Source organism: Rhinatrema bivittatum, chromosome 9, assembly GCF_901001135.1.
Source record: "Rhinatrema bivittatum chromosome 9, aRhiBiv1.1, whole genome shotgun sequence".
Lineage (NCBI taxonomy): Eukaryota > Metazoa > Chordata > Amphibia > Gymnophiona > Rhinatrematidae > Rhinatrema > Rhinatrema bivittatum.
The window spans coordinates 255,761,963-255,783,038 of NC_042623.1; the positions used below are offsets into that span (position 1 = coordinate 255,761,963).

At 41.2% G+C, this 21,076-nt stretch overlaps 1 protein-coding gene across 1 annotated transcript in view; it reads left to right on the forward strand.

Moving 5' to 3' along the window:
• LOC115099077 (transient receptor potential cation channel subfamily V member 6-like) overlaps positions 1-15,856 on the forward strand; it is a 64,246-nt gene extending 48,390 nt beyond the window's left edge. The window contains 2 exon segments of the mRNA XM_029616382.1: positions 13,985-14,094; positions 15,526-15,856. Of these exon segments, the coding sequence (XP_029472242.1) occupies positions 13,985-14,094; positions 15,526-15,676 (261 nt within the window). The 3' untranslated portion in view covers positions 15,677-15,856.
• Positions 15,857-21,076: the final 5,220 nt, after the last annotated feature.

Sequence of the window (21,076 nt, forward strand, 5' to 3'; positions counted from 1 at the left end):
CTCAAGCAGACACTAACCGGTCTTATCTATCATTCACCTTCATCATAATTTTAATGCAACAAACTTTTTTTCTTTTTTCAATTATTTAAAAATGTCCTCCATTCTTGATAAACAAATGACTCTTTCAAATAGCATTAGTAAGAAAAGCCCTACACGGGCCGGTGTTTCGCTGGGTAAGCTTCCTCAGGGGCATATAGAGACACTTCAGTTGTAGAGCCACATTTCTAAAAAGAGAATAAGTAAAGAAGAATCGCACGTCAGATAAAATAAGAGGTGAAATCAATACTTATCTCATGACACCACGGCTACCATTTCAGACGGGACCAGACTTCTCAACCATCTTAGAGGGAAGGAAATGGAGGAACCCGAACCGAGGCTAGCGTTCCTTTAAATGATGTCAACCATCAATCATGATTTTGAAACATCTGTCAGATGATCGTAATTTGAGTGACGTCAGCCATCAATCATGAATCGGTGTTAAGCAATCTATCAATCATGATTTGGAAAAAAAACCTAGAATTCAACCTAAAAAAACATGTAAGTCCAGCTCAGTGTTTAATCCTGATGGGTGAACAGTTTGTAAACGATAGATCCACCGCTGTTCAGATTGCAGCAACATATGTTCCCGATTGCCTCCCCGCCAATGTACAGGAATGTGTTCAATGGCACAGAATCGTAAATCATCAAAAGTATGTCCCATCTCTGTACAGTGGGAAACTAAAGGTTCATTGGCTCTGACGGTTCTAATATTGCTACGATGTTCTATCATCCTCGTCTTCAATAGGCGTTTTGTTTTGCCAATATAAATGAGGGAACAAGGACATTGTATTAAGTATATCACCATGATAGATGCACAAGTGGTGTGGTGTCGCAAAAATATTTTATAACCAGAGGGTACGGTAAATTGATCTGAGATTGTCATAGAAGACGGGCAAACGGAGCAATTATTGCAAGGCTTGTGTGAACCTGATAACCTATATGATGTATATGACATCATAGAGCTGTCCGATTTCACCAAAAATTTTTTTAAATTCATGGCACGGGAAAAAGTAATTCGTGGGGGAGCATGAAAAATCGCATTAGTTTGTAACACATGCCAATTTTGTAGAATAGATTGACAAATTTTAAAGGCAACAGAAGAATATGGTAGAATACATGTATGGCGTGAGGATTCTTCATTAGATCGCGGGAGAAAGAGCCACTCGCGATGTGAATATTTTGCACGTAAGTAAGCTCTTCGGATACTGGAGCGTGGATATCCTCTAGCTGAGAAGCGTTCGCACAAAAGTTTCGATTGCACCTCAAAGTCGGACATAGTGGTACAAATCCTTCTAAGACGGATAAATTGACTCACAGGTAAGTTCTGTTTAAAATTTCTCGGGTGTGCACTGGAGTAATGTAGATAGGTGTTCGAACTGACTGATTTTCGAAAAAGGGATGTCATGAATTTTCCATCAATCATAGTAATCCGTATATCGAGAAACGTTATGGAAGTAGTCTCAATGGTGGCAGTGAATTTTAGATGACGATTTAAGGTGTTAAGCCAGCATAAAAATGATCCAAAAAGGTCTTTGTCGCCTTTCCACAGTACAAAGACGTCGTCAATGTACCGCTTCCACACAAAAAGCTGACTTTTGAAAGGATGATCTTGAAGCCATTTCTCTTCAAAAAAATGCATGTACAGGTTTGCCAAATCAGGAGCCATGGTGGCTCCCATAGCAGTACCACACATCTGGAGAAAAAACTCTTGATTAAAGGCGAAAAAATTCTTCTTCAGGGCTATTTGTAACAGTTTCACCAGAAAATCACTAGGGATTCGATGGGGGCGTGGTCGCTGTTCAAAAAATGTTTCTGCAATCTCAATGGCCTCGTCCTGAGGGATAGATGTATAAAGGGCCTCAACATCTAAGGTAGCCATCTGTAGATCGGTGGTATCAACCTGGAGTTGTTCTAAAAAGGTAATCATATCTGCAGAATCTCTAATAAAGGAAGGCATGGACGGAATAAATGGTGCCAAAAAATGATCTACAAAACGGGACAATGGTTCCAAAACTGAGTCGCAGCCGGATACAATCGGGCGCCCTGGAGGATGGTCAATACTCTTATGTATCTTTGGAAGTTTGTAAAACACTGGGACATGAGGATATTTCTTAGTTAGAAAATTGGCTTCTTTCAAAGTCAAAAAGCCAGATTTCACACCTGACTGCACAACCAAAGATATGAGTTCTTGTATCTCAGAAGTGGGATTCGTCTCAAGACGTTGGTAATAATGTGTATCATCAAGTTGACGCATAATTTCAGATTCATAATCAGTTCTGTTCTGTACAACTATCTTGCCACCTTTGTCAGCTGGTTTTATAATAAGGTCTGGCGCTGATTGTAACTCCTGTAATGCAGTTTTTTCCAAACGTGATAGATTTTGAAAAGTAGAGTCAGTTAAATCCAAAGCAGAGATATCATGTGAAATTAGGTCATAAAAAACTTTTAATGCTGGATCTTCAGGTCCAGGTGGACTCCATGTAGATGGATTGGACAATATGGATACATCTATAGATGGTGTGTGGGTGGAAAAAAATTTTTTATCTTAAGGTTCCAAACAAAATGAAACACAGCCACCTGCAGGGAGAATTTATCTCCACGATGAGTGGGTACAAAGGATAGTCCCCGTTCTAGGACCTGAATCTGAATTGATGATAACGTTTTAGAAGATAAATTCAAAATCAAGGATTCTTTTCTCGCTGTGATCGTGTCACTCGCGGTTCGTAGGTCTCTGAACGTCCGCTTGGTTGATATCGATTGTACCGATTGCGATATGGTCGGCGGGTGCCGCGGGAGGATGGTCCTAAAAAAGATGCTGATGAGGTGTATGATTCAGAACGCGGGGGGCGAGAGCGCATCTCATCATCACCAGAAGACAATTCTTCGCCACTTGAATCAAAAGTAACATGTCGGGAGACTTTGGCAATATATTCTTGTGTCATCCAGGGGTAGACAAACCCCTTGGTGTAATCGCGTTCGTCCCGACATAATTTTTCATATTTAAACTTGCGCAGATCGGAACGAAACTTATCCATCAGTTCTTCAGTAGACTTCATCTGCGCTGTGAATTGCTCCTGGTCAACTGAAGAAATCAACATCGTTTTAGTCAATTCAATTTCTTCACGAATCAATATCTCTGAAGCTTGTGATTTCTTAATGATTAAAATCATTAAGTCGAGGCTGCACTTATTAAGTACAGCATTCCATCGGAAACAAAATCTGTGTCTTCTTTGTATAAGTGGGGTGCCTTGATCATTCGCAGACCCCGAGGAATCCGTTGGATCCGGCAATATTCTAATAAAGTCTCAGCATGTGCAGTAGTCCGAATAGAGCGGCGTAGTAATTTTTGCAAGGTGAACCATTGCAAATCAGGTGAGGCTGAACTGGCGGCTGTAGTAAAGGAAGATGGCTGCTGTAGCAACGCCTGTAGCTCGGCTTCAGAGAAGCTCAATGTCTTTAGAGGAACAACCGGTTCGGTCTCCATGACTCGAGGTCAGTGATACACTACTCACACAAGGGAGTCAGCGGTTAACCACAACATATAATCTATCACAGGAAATGTGGAACCCAAAAACAATTTCAAAAATTGGCCTAAGAAGGTGTCAGCAAGCCTTGGCGTTATGTGTCACTCTCAAGCAGACACTAACCGGTCTTATCTATCATTCACCTTCATCATAATTTTAATGCAACAAACTTTTTTTCTTTTTTCAATTATTTAAAAATGTCCTCCATTCTTGATAAACAAATGACTCTTTCAAATAGCATTAGTAAGAAAAGCCCTACACGGGCCGGTGTTTCGCTGGGTAAGCTTCCTCAGGGGCATATAGAGACACTTCAGTTGTAGAGCCACATTTCTAAAAAGAGAATAAGTAAAGAAGAATCGCACGTCAGATAAAATAAGAGGTGAAATCAATACTTATCTCATGACACCACGGCTACCATTTCAGACGGGACCAGACGTCTCAACCATCTTAGAGGGAAGGAAATGGAGGAACCCGAACCGAGGCTAGCGTTCCTTTAAATTATGTCAACCATCAATCATGATTTTGAAACATCTGTCAGATGATCGTAATTTGAGTGACGTCAGCCATCAATCATGAATCGGTGTTAAGCAATCTATCAATCATGATTTGGAAAAAAACCTAGAATTCAACCTAAAAAAACATGTAAGTCCAGCTCAGTGTTTAATCCTGATGGGTGAACAGTTTGTAAACGATAGATCCACCGCTGTTCAGATTGCAGCAACATATGTTCCCGATTGCCTCCCCGCCAATGTACAGGAATGTGTTCAATGGCACAGAATCGTAAATCATCAAAAGTATGTCCCATCTCTGTACAGTGGGAAACTAAAGGTTCATTGGCTCTGACGGTTCTAATATTGCTACGATGTTCATGTACGATGTTCATGTACGATGATACATAAGAGTATTGACCATCCTCCAGGGCGCCCGATTGTATCCGGCTGCGACTCAGTTTTGGAACCATTGTCCCGTTTTGTAGATCATTTTTTGGCACCATTTATTCCGTCCATGCCTTCCTTTATTAGAGATTCTGCAGATATGATTACCTTTTTAGAACAACCCCAGGTTGATACCACCGATCTACAGATGGCTACCTTAGATGTTGAGGCCCTTTATACATCTATCCCTCAGGACGAGGCCATTGAGATTGCAGAAACATTTTTTGAACAGCGACCACGCCCCCATCGAATCCCTAGTGATTTTCTGGTGAAACTGTTACAAATAGCCCTGAAGAAGAATTTTTTCGCCTTTAATCAAGAGTTTTTTCTCCAGACGTGTGGTACTGCTATGGGAGCCACCATGGCTCCTGATTTGGCAAACCTGTACATGCATTTTTTTGAAGAGAAATGGCTTCAAGATCATCCTTTCAAAAGTCAGCTTTTTGTGTGGAAGCGGTACATTGACGACGTCTTTGTACTGTGGAAAGGCGACAAAGATCTTTTTGGATCATTTTTATGCTGGCTTAACACCTTAAATCGTCATCTAAAATTCACTGCCACCATTGAGACTACTTCCATAACGTTTCTCGATATACGGATTACTATGATTGATGGAAAATTCATGACATCCCTTTTTCGAAAATCAGTCAGTTCGAACACCTATCTACATTACTCCAGTGCACACCCGAGAAATTTTAAACAGAACTTACCTGTGAGTCAATTTATCCGTCTTAGAAGGATTTGTACCACTATGTCCGACTTTGAGGTGCAATCGAAACTTTTGTGCGAACGCTTCTCAGCTAGAGGATATCCACGCTCCAGTATCCGAAGAGCTTACTTACGTGCAAAATATTCACATCGCGAGTGGCTCTTTCTCCCGCGATCTAATGAAGAATCCTCACGCCATACATGTATTCTACCATATTCTTCTGTTGCCTTTAAAATTCGTCAATCTATTCTACAAAATTGGCATGTGTTACAAACTAATGCGATTTTTCATGCTCCCCCACGAATTACTTTTTCCCGTGCCATGAATTTAAAAAATTTTTTGGTGAAATCGGACAGCTCTATGATGTCATATACATCATATAGGTTATCAGGTTCACACAAGCCTTGCAATAATTGCTCCGTTTGCCCGTCTTCTATGACAATCTCAGATCAATTTACCGTACCCTCTGGTTATAAAATATTTTTGCGACACCACACCACGTGTGCATCTATCATGGTGATATACTTAATACAATGTCCTTGTTCCCTCATTTATATTGGCAAAACAAAACGCCTATTGAAGACGAGGATGATAGAACATCGTAGCAATATTAGAACCGTCAGAGCCAATGAACCTTTAGTTTCCCACTGTACAGAGATGGGACATACTTTTGATGATTTACGATTCTGTGCCATTGAACACATTCCTGTACATTGGCGGGGAGGCAATCGGGAACATATGTTGCTGCAATCTGAACAGCGGTGGATCTATCGTTTACAAACTGTTCACCCATCAGGATTAAACACTGAGCTGGACTTCCATGTTTTTATAGGTTGAATTCTAGGTTTTTTTCCAAATCATGATTGATAGATTGCTTAACACCGATTCATGATTGATGGCTGACGTCACTCAAATTACGATCATCTGACAGATGTTTCAAAATCATGATTGATGGTTGACATCATTTAAAGGAACGCTAGCCTCGGTTCGGGTTCCTCCATTTCCTTCCCTCTAAGATGGTTGAGACGTCTGGTCCCGTCTGAAATGGTAGCCGTGGTGTCATGAGATAAGTATTGATTTCACCTCTTATTTTATCTGACGTGCGATTCTTCTTTACTTATTCTCTTTTTAGAAATGTGGCTCTACAACTGAAGTGTCTCTATATGCCCCTGAGGAAGCTTACCCAGCGAAACACCGGCCCGTGTAGGGCTTTTCTTACTAATGCTATTTGAAAGAGTCATTTGTTTATCAAGAATGGAGGACATTTTTAAATAATTGAAAAAAGAAAAAAAGTTTGTTGCATTAAAATTATGATGAAGGTGAATGATAGATAAGACCGGTTAGTGTCTGCTTGAGAGTGACACATAACGTCAAGGCTTGCTGACACCTTCTTAGGCCAATTTTTGAAATTGTTTTTGGGTTCCACATTTCCTGTGATAGGTAATTGAAATCTCCCATTATTATTGCACTGCCAAATTGGTTTGCTTCCCTGATTTCTCTTAGCATTTCATCATCTGTCTGACCACTTTGTCCAGGTGGACGGTAGTATACTCCTATCACTATACTCTTACCCAACACACATGGGATTTCTACCCATATAGATTCTACTGAGCATTTAGTCTCTTGTATGATCTTTAGCCTGTTGGACTCTATACCCTCCCGGACATAAAGTGCCACACCCCCACCAAGTTGATCCTCCCTATCATTGCGATATAATTTGTACCCTGATATAGCACTGTCCCATTGGTTATCCTCCTTCCACCAAGTTTCTGTGATGCCAATTATGTCAATCTCATCATTTGCTGCTATACACTCTAACTCTCCCATCTTACTTCTTAAACTTCTGGCATTGGCATATAGACATTTCAAAGTGTGTTTTTTGTTTGTTTTAACAACCTGCTTTTCAGTTGTTAGGGATAATTTGGAAATCATTAGTTTTGGTGATTTTTTACATATAGGCATATGGACTATATTTGCTTTTAATGGAACCTCTCTGTTGGGATGCCCTAACTCTCCTGTTTCATTAGTATCCTTCAAGGATACATTTCTCCGAACCATGCACTGCTGAGTGACTGTCGGCTTTCCCCTTTGTTCTAGTTTAAAAGCTGCTCTATCTCCTTTTTGAAAGTTAGTGCCAGCAGCTTGGTTCCACTCTGGTTAAGGTGGAGCCCATCCTTTCGGAAAAGTCTCCCCTTTCCCCAAAAGTTTCCCCAGTTCCTTACAAAGCTGAATCCCTCTTCCCTACACCATCGTCTCATCCACGCATTGAAACTCTGGAGCTCTGCCTGCCTCTGGGGTCCTGCACGTGGAACAGGAAGCATTTCAGAGAATGCCACCCTGGAGGTTCTGGATTTTAGCTTCCTACCTAATATCCTAAATTTGGCTTCCAGAACCTCTCTCCCACACTTTCCTATGTCGTTGTTGCCCACATGTACCACGACAGCCGGCTCCTCCCCAGCACTATCTATAATCCTATCTAGGTGGCGCGTGAGGTCTGCCACCTTTGCACCAGGCAGGCAAGTTACCAGGCGGTCCTCACGTCCACCAGCCACCCTGCTATCTACATTTCTAATAATTGAATCGCCAACTATGATGGCAGGCCTAACCCTTCCCTCCTGGGCAGTAGCCCTGGGAGACTTGTCCTCGGTGCGAGAGGACAATACATCACCTGGAGAGCAGGTCCTTGCTACAGGATCACTTCCCGCTACACCAGGGTGATGTTCTCCTACTGGGAGACCTTTCTGATCCAAGGCAGCACTAGGGCTGCCAGACTGGATTTGGGACTTGACTACTATGTCCCTGAAGGTCTCGTCAATGTACCTCTCTGTCTCTCTCAGCTCCTCCAAGTCTGCTACTCTAGCTTCCAGAGATCGGACTCGTTCCCTGAGAGCCAGGAGCTCTTTGCACCGGGTGCACACATACAATCTCTCACCGGCAGGTAAAAAATCATACATGTGACACTCAATGCAAAAGACTGGAAAGCCTCCCTCTTGTTGCTGGACTGCTGCCTTCATCTTAGTTTTATTGAGTTCCTAGTTAAGTTTAAGATACTAAGGGAGTTGGAATGAGAGTAGTTTAAATTTACAGGTGAATTTACTAATTAATCAGCTAGTTTCCTACAAGGGGATGATTAAACTTTCAGTAAGGGCTGGTACAATAGTATGATTTAGATAAGACCCTGATTGATTTTTGATGAAAAACTGTCTCGTGCCTAAAAATCAAGGGTTGAGTGGGTGGGAAAGACAGATACTGGAATTAACTATCTCTGGCTTGCTTATTACCTCAGACACACACAAACTCTAAAGAATATATCCCTTAATTTCACCTTTCACCAACTTTTATAAGCCCAAAAATTTCTGAAAGCTATACTTACCAATCCTCTTTAACCACCGTTAATCTTCACTCAGTTAATGGAAGGGTTTGAGATTCGCGCAGCAGTGTAGGAAAGACAGGCTTCCTGAGGTGCAGTAGAGATGGGGGGAAGGCTGCTGATAAAGGGAAGAGGGACAGAGGAGCTTGAGAGAGAACTGCTGGGAGATGGTTTAAAAGGGGATGCTGGCTGGGAGAGAGAATACTGCTGTGAGGTCTGGTAGAGGAACCGAAAGAAGGAATTCTGGCCGGGAGAGGAGAAGGCGAGGAAATGTGAGGGGAAGAGCAACTTGGAGAGGAGTAGACAAGAGGGGCTGGTAGAGTAGCAGAGAGGGCTGAGAAGAAGGAACATAGGCTGTGAAGAGGGGGAAGTGCTGAGAAAAGAGAGAAGGGAATGCAGACTGGGAGAGAGGACGTGGGCTCTGATAAGAAGAGAAGCAGGGGTGTAAATGGTTAGGTGAAAGGAAGAAGAGAAAAGAGCACTGGGAAAGAAGCTGTGTGGATAAGAAAGGAGGAAGGCTGATAGGGGAGGGAATGTAAACCAAAAGAAGGATTGAGAGAAAAGAGGGGATCATGGTGAAGGGAAGAGATGAGAAGAGTTGAAAAGTGGAGGATGGCGTGAGACTAGGAGGAAGTGAGAGAAGATAATGAGCTGCAGAGAGACAGCTGGTGGATAAAAAGACGGACACATGGAGGAAAAATAATTAATGATAAAGAAATGAAAGGAAGATCAGAAAATAATTAAAACAAAAGGAATGAGGAGGCAGAGAGGAAACTAACAGCCAGCAGAGACAGAGGATAGATTAAACTACAGACACAAAGGTTGGGAATTGTTTATTCGACGTTTGATGAAGATTTCTGTGCTAGTTGGGCAGGATCCAAGGGGTGGGGCAGGTGGTATCTGCCCTTTTCTTATAGCCCTGCAGTCACCAGGGTAAATACAATATTTTACTGGAAGGATAGGGAAGGGGTAGACGTTGTGGTGGCAAGCAATATATAATATGCTCTAAATCTCTTTATTGAAAATTGTCATCTCCAGTATTGAGAGGGGCTGTGGTCGGGGCTTGAACTGAGGAGGAAATGAGGTGAGCCTTGTTCACAAAAATAAATTCATATTTCCGGGGTTTCCAAATCTAGGGCAGGGAGTCCCACATGCAGCTCTGGGCTTGGAGCTGGGGAGATACTGATTACTGAGCTGCTAGAGCTTAGGACGTGCAGGTGGTGGGGGGCCTTACGTGGACTCTGCAGACATGAGACTGGAATTTGTGCAGGCCAAGAGATGGGGAGGAAGGGTTAGGCCCAGAATAAAAAGTACCTGGGCTCAGGGAGTACAGAGCAGAGAAGTGAGCCAAGTTTATGGAAGAGGGGGAAATCACAAATTGAAAGGTGATTTGAGCCTGTCATTGAAGGGAAGCCTAATGGCTGAGGAGGGATGGGAATTAGTGAAGGTATACATGAACCAAGCCTGCAAAGGAGAACAGCTGGCTAAGCAAGGGTGAGGAGGAGAAACCTGCTGGGGAGTGGAGGGATTGGGAGGGGAACAGTAAAGAACAGGTCAATGGGAAATGGGGAACAGAGCAGTTTAAGGGGATGTAAGAAGTGGAGCTAGAACATAAGAACATAAGAAATTGCCATGCTGGGTCAGATCAAGGGTCCATCAAGCCCAGCATCCTGTTTCCAACAGAGGCCAAAACCAGGCCACAAGAACCTGGCAAGTACCCAAACACTAAGAAGAACCCATGCTACTGATGCAATTAATAGCAGTGGCTATTCCCTAAGTATAATTGATTAATAGCCATTAATGGACTTCTCCTCCAAGAACTTATCCAAACCTTTTTTGAACCCAGCTACACTAACTGCCCTAACCACATCCTCTGGCAACAAATTCCAGAGCTTTATTGTGCGTTGAGTGAAAAATAATTTTCTCCGATTAGTCTTAAATGTGCTACTTGCTAACTTCATGGAATGCCCCCTAGTCCTTCTATTATTCGAAAGTGTAAATAACCGATTCACATCTACACGTTCAAGACCTCTCATGATCTTAAGGAGGGGGAATAGGAAAAGATGAGGAGAGAAAATTAGAATGAGAGAAAAGTAGATTTGTAAAAGAGTGGTGGTGACAGGGGAGGGGATAGAGCAGTTGGGAGGAGACTGGTGGGAATGAGCTGGGGTTGGGTAGAAGAATGACTGGTGGGTCTTTGACTCTTCCCTAGTTTTTATTTTAGCCACATGAGTCTCCTCTATGTCCACATTTCCTGCACCTCTCTGGATATTTAAATCCAGGCTGATCAGTCACACTTGCAACCCACCGTGTTCTCCTTTGATCCTTTTTTTTTCTGGGGGTGCTATAACTTGTGTTGAATTCAGCACTCCCAACCATTTTCAAAAGTCGGTTCCTATGGTTGCAGCTGCAGTGATTTAGGTGGACCAAAGATGTAGTGCAACTCTCTGAATCCAGGACACCGCCTCCTGTTAAAAATAAACTCTCCATCTGTTTTAATCATGTTCAATACACCCTGTTGACATGCTAGAGCCACCCCATGGTGAAATCTGCTACTGTCATTCTTGTAGTGCTTGCCTGCTGCCAGTCCTGTTGTTCATCCCCTGACAGACTTCATCCCTGTGAGCCAAGGCCTCACTTTTGAGCAGCTCCTGCCTCTGCTGCCACAAGTGCCAGTCAACTCTGATTTCCACTGCAGATGTGGTATTGATCCTCACCCACCCGTAGGGTCCAACGATATAGCCCATTTCTGTAGCAGCATTACTTGCATTGTCCTGCTGCCTGGCACCACCACTGACCCCTCCAAAGAAGGTAATAATACATTTAAAATCAATAAATAAATTTAGACATTGGCTATATTATACATAGTTGATTAGATGTAAAGATGACCAGAGGTCTATCAAGTCCAACCTTCTAATTCCCTAACAGCTATTTCTGTTCCTATCCAGATGATGGCAATCTTCCCCTCTTCCACATCCCCTTCCCCCAGTCCTACTACCAAAACCTATAAACCCTTTCATCTGCGAGAAACAATGTTTATTTCCAGTGCTTTTCCTTCTTTTTTCTCAGTTGTGTCAGCCTATTTCTCAGCAAAAGGGAGGCTCACTGATTTTGTCCATCCAACAGAATAATCCAGTTCAAATTCCTGCTGCATTGTGAATTTAGCACTGAAGCCTCCCAAATCTGTCTGCATTATGAAGACTGAGCACATTAAGGGACCTATACAATAAAAATTGTACAAAATTAGTTTTAGCGTGGGCTCACCAAAAAAAGCCACTTAGTGTGATGCAAAGAAAACTTGCCTGCTCAGGGTAAGAAATGACAGAAATAATGTGTTCATGCTATTCTCATGCACAGAAACCCAAAAATGCATTTTCTAAATAGAATGAGCATGTTACTTACCAAGGGCATGCTATAAATAGCATGAACATGCTAAACTGAGCATGCCTCTCCTTAACTCACGACTCTTTCTGCTGGGTTCCAAGAGGTATAAGAATAAGCCTGGTAAATGAGTTTGCTTGTCAGTGAAAATGTAAGAAGTAGGAAAGCTAGTACACTCCAGATGAGGAGATCAAAGAAGACCAAAGAATTCCAGGAAAGCAGAAAATGGACATGACTGCATGTTTAGAACCATCTGCATTATGTCAGTAAATATCTTCAAAATGTGATGTGTTAGAATGTAGTTGGGAACAAAAGGAATCATGCAAAAGGGATACCCAGGGAGTAATCTGGCAAGCGTGACTCAGGAGGGAACGGACCAGCCTCCTATCTTCAATCCACCTTCCACCACAAAGGCTGCACCACACAGTCCACCACTGCCTCCAAGCTCACAGAAATGAGCTTTGCACGTAAATCAAAACAATTGGTCAGCTGAAAAAAATGTCAAGACTTAGACTGCTATTCAGCCTTAAGTCTGTGAATGCCTGTTCTTTGTCTACAGCAACAATGTCGATGTAAACAAAAACCTTTGTCCTCTGGTAACGTATTATTTGGAAGTTTATTTGCCTTGTATAAAGAAAGGTGTTTTTATGAGTTAAAGTATGTCTCTTCTGTCATTGCTTCCTCTCCTCTATATCTCCGTAGTCTTGCTGGCGCCTTGTGAAAACGTTTTTTAATATAAAAAGTGGGGTGGGTGAAGGACTGGGGACTCCCTGGTAAGTTGTTTGGCACTGGGGAGAGCACCCTTCTGTGGGAAACCTAATGCTTTTTTGACTAGCCAGGAGCTGGGGCTGGAGCCCCCCTACACACACACACACACTCACTCACTCACACACACACACACACACTCACACTCACACACACTCCCACCCCTCTTAATGCTTGCAGTGCACAGTAGCCAGACTAGACTACTCACAGCAATGACTGCACTAATCCTACCAATACCTGGAAGCCTGTTTCTTTTCACACCAGTATGAAATCGTTTATGTCTTCTTTATTGTCAGGTGAGAAGACATATTTGTGTTACGAATATGTGTATGTGTGTAAGGATTATCCTAAAAAGTAAGGGTTAGCTATGTTTTGTCAAAGAGAAGTGTGGTCAAATGTATTCATCTCTAAGAGTCCATGGGTAAAGTTGTAAAGTATCTCATCATGGGCTTCAGTTTCATGTGTTCTGCTACAAGTTAGCTGAGATCTAAGGTCATGCTTAGTTTGGCATACTCATGCTGATTAACTTGTCCTCTACTAACATTTGTAAGATAATGAGCTCTAGCAGGCATTAAATAACATGCAGTTAGCTGGCGCGCGCATGTTATAAAATCTCATGGCCGCATGTACATGCACGCCGGATTTTAAAATCCATGCGGGCAGCGCGCGCAGGGGGATGAATTTTAATAAATTATGCACAGCGATGCAATCGGGCCTCTCCCAGTTCCCTCCCAGTCCGCTCCAATTAAGGATCAGACTGGGAGGGAACTTTCCTATCCCTAACCCTACCCTTCCTACCTCTTCCCCTCTCCTCCCTGACCCCTAACCTAACCCTAACTATCCCCATTTTTTTTTTGTTTTTTTACTTACTGTTCCATTGGAACAGAAGCAACTTCCACGCGCCGGCCAGCTGCCGGCGTGCGCTTTCCCGGAACAGCGGCTAATGGCTGCTATCCCGGCTGGCCTCCATCCCACCCTGCCCCACCCAGACTACGCTCCCCGGCCAGCCCCTTTTCAGGGCCTGGCAGTTGTGCACTTAACATGACTTATGCACGTGGCTGGGCCCTTTTGAAAATGCATGTGGCGTGCTCGGAGCCCGGCAATGCACATAAGTCCAGATATTTATGCGCGCGGCCCTTTGAAAATTCACCTGTTTGTGTAGCATGCACACAATGATCTTAACATGTTTGCTAAAGCGTACTGTAGGGTCCCTAGCTCTCTAGCTTCTGATTTCTATATGTAATGTATCTAATTTTTGTAGGTGGCCTCTACAATACTTCTGCTAGAGCGTCGAGTCCCCCGATTCCTTAAAACGCAATCTGGAATTCCAGGAAGCACTCTTGGATTCGATGATAGCAAATGGTACATAGGGTAAGGAAAGAACTACAGTAACTGGTACTTTTACCAGATATTGCATCTCCCTTGACTTTATTAACTGATGAGAAATAAACTGTACCTCATACTATAAATTCAATAAAATCATCAGTTAAATTCTAAACAGTCTGATTGAAAGGAATATAGGGTATCAAACCCCTAGAAATGCCGTTCTTACTCAATACATTAGGTATTCATCTCAATGGCTTTTTGTTAAAAAAAAAAAAAAAAAAAAGTATTCTTAGAAATAATTCATAGAACCCTAAAATAAATGTTATATTATTATAAGCAATAACCTCCTGGATAGGGCATTAACTGTCCATTCAGTGCTCCATCTGGGATGTGGAACTTGCATTGGTCTTGTTTCTTCAACTTCATTTCCTTTAGACAGGGGGTTCCGTGCCCATAAATGTTCGATTCTGTGAGGAGTCATTGCTTAAACAAAATATGAATATCAAATTGGTCTTTTAATAAATATAATGGGGGTAGCAAATTATTTGAAAGATTAATAACATTTCAGCTAAGCAAACATTAGGGTCATCTGAATAGACTGAATCAATCCTTGTTTTTGGGGGTGGGGTTTGCATTGTATCTATGGCTTTGTAGTCCTCCCTTTCTACATACAAGAGAAAACTACAAAGTCCAGGGGTACCCTGAGGTATAATCAGGACCTTCTCAGTTTCTTTAGATGAGGCAGTTGGTAACCCCATTCAGTCAATGGGTTCACAAACTGCCAGGAAGGACGGACTTCAAAATGCATCCTTAAATTGATTTAAGCTATGTTATAGGATTCTACATTTATTGAAACTATCATAATTCATCAAATTTCATTCACCTCTTGCAAAGTAGTTTTTGGTATGTTTTGCAATTTAGGTTTAAAAATTGCACTTCTCTTGAAAGAAAAAAAAATAAGGAGAATCACTGGTGACAGCAAGGTAGAATTTTATTGCATAGTTTTTCCTGTTGCTTTATGCCTTCATTTGAAAGAATACCTGTCTTTCCTAGCAACGTAGATTTACATAGTATTACCGTGTTCCCTGCAGAACTGTGAGCTTTTTAAATGTGAACAGTGTCTCTAGAATCATGTACAGTTGATGTCAGTTTGATTTCTGAAGTATTCTCCAGAGCTATGAAAAAGGGAAGAGAACCAACATGGTCTGGAAAGCAGTTAGAAAATATATATACGTTACTGGTAAATACAGTATGCCTGCTAATCAAAACTCATAATCCAATTGAAAAAATAAACATCTTTTCAATATATTAAAACCATAGGTATCGATTGCAGTATAATTACTAATTGTAACATCTGATAGCTTCCAGAATGTACATACAATAATAAGGTCTACAGAAAACTGTGTATAGCAAATATACTGGCTATATATACATGCATTTCCATTTTATTTTTTCGGTTTATGTTTACATTGTTAGGGTGGAGGAAGTTTCCGACAAATTATTACCAGAAAAATTCCGAAGACATGGTGTGAAAGTAACACGATCTGGACTTTGCTGGAGCATACTCAGAAAAAATATTACACAGATCATCGGCATGAATGGTTATCCTAAATCAACCTCATTATGAGCCATGTTTGTGAATAGGCTGGCAAAAAATGTGAATATGCTGAAGTAAATGTAATACCTGCAAAAAAAAAAAACCCCAAAAATTTGTCTTTACAAGACTACTAGACTTTAGTTGACTACTTGTACATTGTCATCTTCTCCTGTGGTAGACACTTCTAAAAATGTACTTTCCTACACCTTATCAGCCATTTGTATGCATGGTTCATTATTGTATGAAGCAGATGGTGTTTCATTAAAATCTTCCGATCATCAGATGAGCCTAATGATGTTATTTGAAGAAACCACCTGGTGCTAAAAGCCACTGCAAGGAAATCCTAAGCTCAAGAACTGGCATCACTAGAGATAACAGAATGGTCATCGTGTTTTTCAGGATGTCAGTTCTGGAAAGGACCAACCTGAATGTCATCGTCATAGTTTTCTTTTGTAATGCACAGTTTCGGAGAACTGAGATTTTTCACTCACAGACTGTTCCTATAAGTCACTAGGGTGGTTTAAGCGATGTGCCAAGTATGGCCATTTAGGAGAGGGGCAGGAAATGTATTCAGCATATCATTATTTATCATATGCCTTTCAAACAAACAAAAAAAAGGAGCGAGAGACAGATTTTTAAAGCTACACGAAGTGTACATATTTATATATTTATTTAGAGTCTTTTTTTTATACCGAAGTATAACATATTGCCTTCACTCCAGTTTACATTATAAACAACTTAGTACATATAACACTTCCGTATGTTAACATAGACAAGTTTACAAAAAAACTAGATACATTTCAGCCTCAGTTAAAGATTATGAACAGGTAAACAAGAAAAATAACGTAAGTCGGTTATCAAGTGTGACTCTTGAAAGTTTCTAGAACATGAGATATAATATATAGATGTTTACTTTACATCGATAGAGAGAGTTAATGTACCTATGTACATATGTCTAGTTATGACTCTGAAAGTCATCCACGGTAGTAAAGTAATAAAGTAGGTTAAGTGGAAGGCAAAACGTCAATCAACCTTTTTGAACTATTTCTAGAGGTAACATGGGAAAGCAAATGGAGACACTTTGTCACAGGTTTTGTCTCCTAGTGACAGAATTTCTCAGACTGGTATCTCCTTGGATCAGCACACCAGCAGAAACTCGTCTATATCAATAGGTGTAGTAGTCATTTCCTCTGGAAGCATGTTCTACGACTTTACCACTCCCGATATATAAAAAAAAATGTAATGTAAAGATGAGGAATTTTATATTGCTCTAATCTCAAAGCATTAGTGTGTGGCAATAGTTTATTTATTTATGTATTTATTTTAAAGCGTATAACCTGCATCTGAGCAGTTGCCAACAGCACATGCATTAAAAAACATAAGCCTCATCTGCATACTTTACCAGCAGCCCCAGGGAGATATATACAGAGGTCACTGTGAGCTAACCAGGCTTCACCTCCACAGCCCCAGCTTCCTTGCACCATGCCTCAGAACTCCTTACTATAAATTTAATACAGATTTGGGCAACCAAAATGATAAAGGTGATGGAACAGCTCTCGTCCCCTATGAGGAAAGGCTGAAGAGGTTAGGGCTGTTCAGCTTGGAGAAGAGATGGCTGAGAGGGGATATGGTAGAGGTCTTTAAGATCATGAGAGGTCTTGAAAAAGTAGATGTGAATCGGTTATTTACACTTTCGGATAATAGAAGGACTAGGGGGCACTCCATGAAGTTAGCAAGTAGCACATTTAAGACTAATCGGAGAAAATTCATTTTCACTCAATGCACAATTAAGCTCTGGAATTTGTTGCCAGAGGATGTGGTTAAAGCAATTTGTATAGCTGGGTTTAAAAAAGGTTTGGATAAGTTATTGGAGGAGAAGTCCATTACCTGCTATTAATCAATTTGACTTAGGGAATGGCCTCTGCTATTACTGGCATCAGTAGCATGGGATCTTCTTAGTGTTTGGGTACTTGCCAGGTTCTTGTGGCCTGGTTTAGCCTCTGTTGGAAACAGGATGCTAGGCTTGATGGACCCTTGGTCTGACCCAGCATGGCAAGTTCTTATTGATAAGGAAGAAATTTATTTTAAAACCAGAGTCAATAAGTTGGGTAACTATGCAGTTATAAGTAGGTTAACTAGTGTTTTGCAAGTCATTGACAGTCAAAAATAAAATAAATCAATAGGCTAAAAGTACTTTAGATTAGCTTTACATCCCCTCTCCCTTAGAAATGTAAATTTGATAACAAATCTACAAAATTAAGATGCAGACAATAGTCCAGCAGCAAGAGGGAGGCAAACTACCTTTTGCACTGATTGCCACATGTATGATTATCTCCCAGTTGGTGAGAGGCTATATGTCTGAACTAGTGTAAAAAGCTGCTAGCTCTCAGAGAAAAAGTCTGATCTTTGGAGGCTAGAGTGCCATACCTGATGTAGGTAAGGGAGAAAGAGAGGTGTATATAGAGGAAACCTTCAGGGACATAGTAGAGCAGTCCCACCTCCAATCTGGCAGTATCTGTGCTGCCTAGGAGGAGAAAGATCACTTGCTAGGGGAGAGCATCACCTTGGTGAGGCAGTAAGTAATCCTATAGCTAGGACCTGCCCTCAATGTGATGTAGTATCCTCTCACACTGAGGATACGCCTCCAGGGGGTTATGCCCAGGAGGGAAGGGTTAGGATGGATGTTTGTAGTCGGTGATTCAATTAATAGGAATGTAGATATCTGGGTGGCCAGTGGACCCGAGAATTGCTTGGTAAATTGTCTGCCTGGTGAGAAGGTGATGGACATGTGTCACATAACTAAGATTTTAGATAGTGCTGAGGAGGAACCTGCTGTCTTGGTACATGTGGATATCAATGATATAGTAAAGTGCATGAGGAAGTTTCTGGAAGCCAAATTTAGGATTTTAGGTAGAAAGTTGAAATCCATAACCTCCAGGGAAGCATTCTCAGAAATGTTCCCCATTCCTTGTGCAGGACCCTTGAGGCAGGCAGAGCTTGACTCAATGCATGGATGAGATGATGGTACAAGAAAGAGGATTTTAGATTTTTTTTTTTAGGAACTGGGCATCATTTTGGGGAAGGGGGCCTTTTCCAAAAGGATTGGCTCCACCTTAACCAGAGTGGAACCAGGCTACTGGCACTAACCTTTAAAAAGGAGATAGTACAGCTTTTAAACTAGATGGTGGGGGAAAGCCGATAGTCATTCAGGAGTGCATGGTACAAAATGATGAATCTTTGAAGCATACTAATAGAACAGGAAAGGTAGGGCATGCCAGTAGAGAGTTTGCAATAAATGCTAAAGTGGCCCAGGTGCCATTAAGTAAAGAGCAGACAGAGCAGAAAGATTCCAAATTACCCCTATCAACTGATAAGCAGGTTGTTAACACAAACAAAAAACATACTTTGAAATATCTGTATATGAATGCTAGAAGTCTAAGAAATAAGATGTGAGAGGTAGATTATACAGCACTGAATGAAGTAGATACACCTGGGATCTCAGAGACCTGGTGGGAGGAGGATAACCAGTGGGACATTGTGATACCACGGTACAAATTATATTGAAATGATAGGATGGATCAAATTGGTGGAGGGGTGGCACTATATATTAAAGAGGGCGTTGAATCAAATAGGATAAAAAGTTCTGCAGGAAACAAAATGCAATGTTGAATCTTTATGGAAAAAAATTCCAGGTGAAAAGGAGAATAAAATAGAAGTAGCGGTGTATTACTGGCCAGAATGAAAGGATAGACAATGAAATGCTAAAAGGAATTAGAGAAGCTAACAAAATCAGCAGCACAGTAATAATGGGTGATTTCAATTACCTCAGTATTGACTGGATGAATGTCACATCAGGACATGCTAGGGAGGTAAAGTTTTTGGATGAAATAAATGACTGCTTCATAGAGCAGCTGGTACAAAAACCAATAAAAGGGGAAACTATTTTGGTCCTAGTCCTTAGTGGAACATAGGATTTAGTGTGAGAGGTAACACCTTTGGAGCCTCTTGGCAATAGTGATCACAACATTATCAAATTCAACAAAGTAACTGAAGAGAGAACACTACAGAAATCTATTGTGATATTTTTTAACTTTCAAAAGGGTGATTGATACAATGAGAAAAATGGTTAGGGAAAAACTGAAAGGAGTAGCTGCAAAGGTTAAGAGTTTTCACCAGGCATGGATCTTGTTCAAAAATACCATCTTGGAAGCTAAGGCCAGATGTATTCCATGCATTAGAAAAGGCTAAAGGACTACCAACATAGTTAAAAGGTGAGGAAAGGGATTCTATAATAGTTAACATCTTTCAAAAAATGGAAAAGGGATCCAAGTCAGGAAAACAGGAAACAGTATAACACTGATAAGTCAGAGGCAAAGAGAGAATTTGAAAAGAAGCTTGCTTTGGAAGAAAAATCTCATAATAAAAACGTATTATGGTACATTTGAAGTAAAAAGCCAGTGAAGGAGTCAGTTGGACCATTAGATGATCAAGGGGTAAAAAGAGCACTTAGGGATGACAAGGCTATAGCAGAAAGACTACATGAATTCTATGCTTTACTGAGGAAAATGTAAGGCAGATACCAATGCCAGAAGTGATATTTAAAGGTGATGTTTCAGAGGAACTAAACAAATCTCAGTAAACTTGGAAGATGTACTGGGGCAAATTGATAAACTAAAGAGTAGAAAATCATCTGAACCAGATGGTATACATCTCAGAGTGCTGAAAGAATTGGAAAAAGAAAATACGGAATTACTTTTGGTAATTTGTAAACTATCATTAAAATTGTCTACAGCAGTGGTCCCCAACTCTGTCCTGGGGGCCCACCAATCAGTCAGGTTTTCAGGATATCCACAATGAATATGCATGGAAGAAAAGTTGCATGCACTGCCTCCATAACATGCAAATTTTCTCTGATGCATATTTATTGTGGATATCCTGAAAACCCGACTGGCTGGTGGGCTCCCAGGACAGGGTTGGGGACCACTGGTCTACAGTACCTGAAGACTGGAGGGTTGCCAATGTAATGCCAATTTTCAAAAATGGATCCAGGGGTGATCCAGGAAACTATAGACCAGTGAGTCTGGCATCTATGCCAGGCAAAATGGTAGAAACTATCAGAACAAAATTACTGAACATATAGATAGGTAGTTTAATGCGACAAAGCCAACATAGATTTAGCCAAGGCAAGTCTTGCCTCACCAATCTGCTACAATTTATTGAGGGTGTAAAAAAACATGTGAATAAAGGTGAGCCATTTGATACAGTGTATCTGGATTTCCAAAAAACATATGACAAAGTTCCTCATGAGAAACTTCTTAGGAAATTAAGATTGCAAACTGGTTAAAAAATAGAAAACAGAGAGTAGATCTAAATGGTAAATTTTCTCAGTGGAAGTTGGTAAATAGTGGAGTGCCCCAGGGATCTGTACTG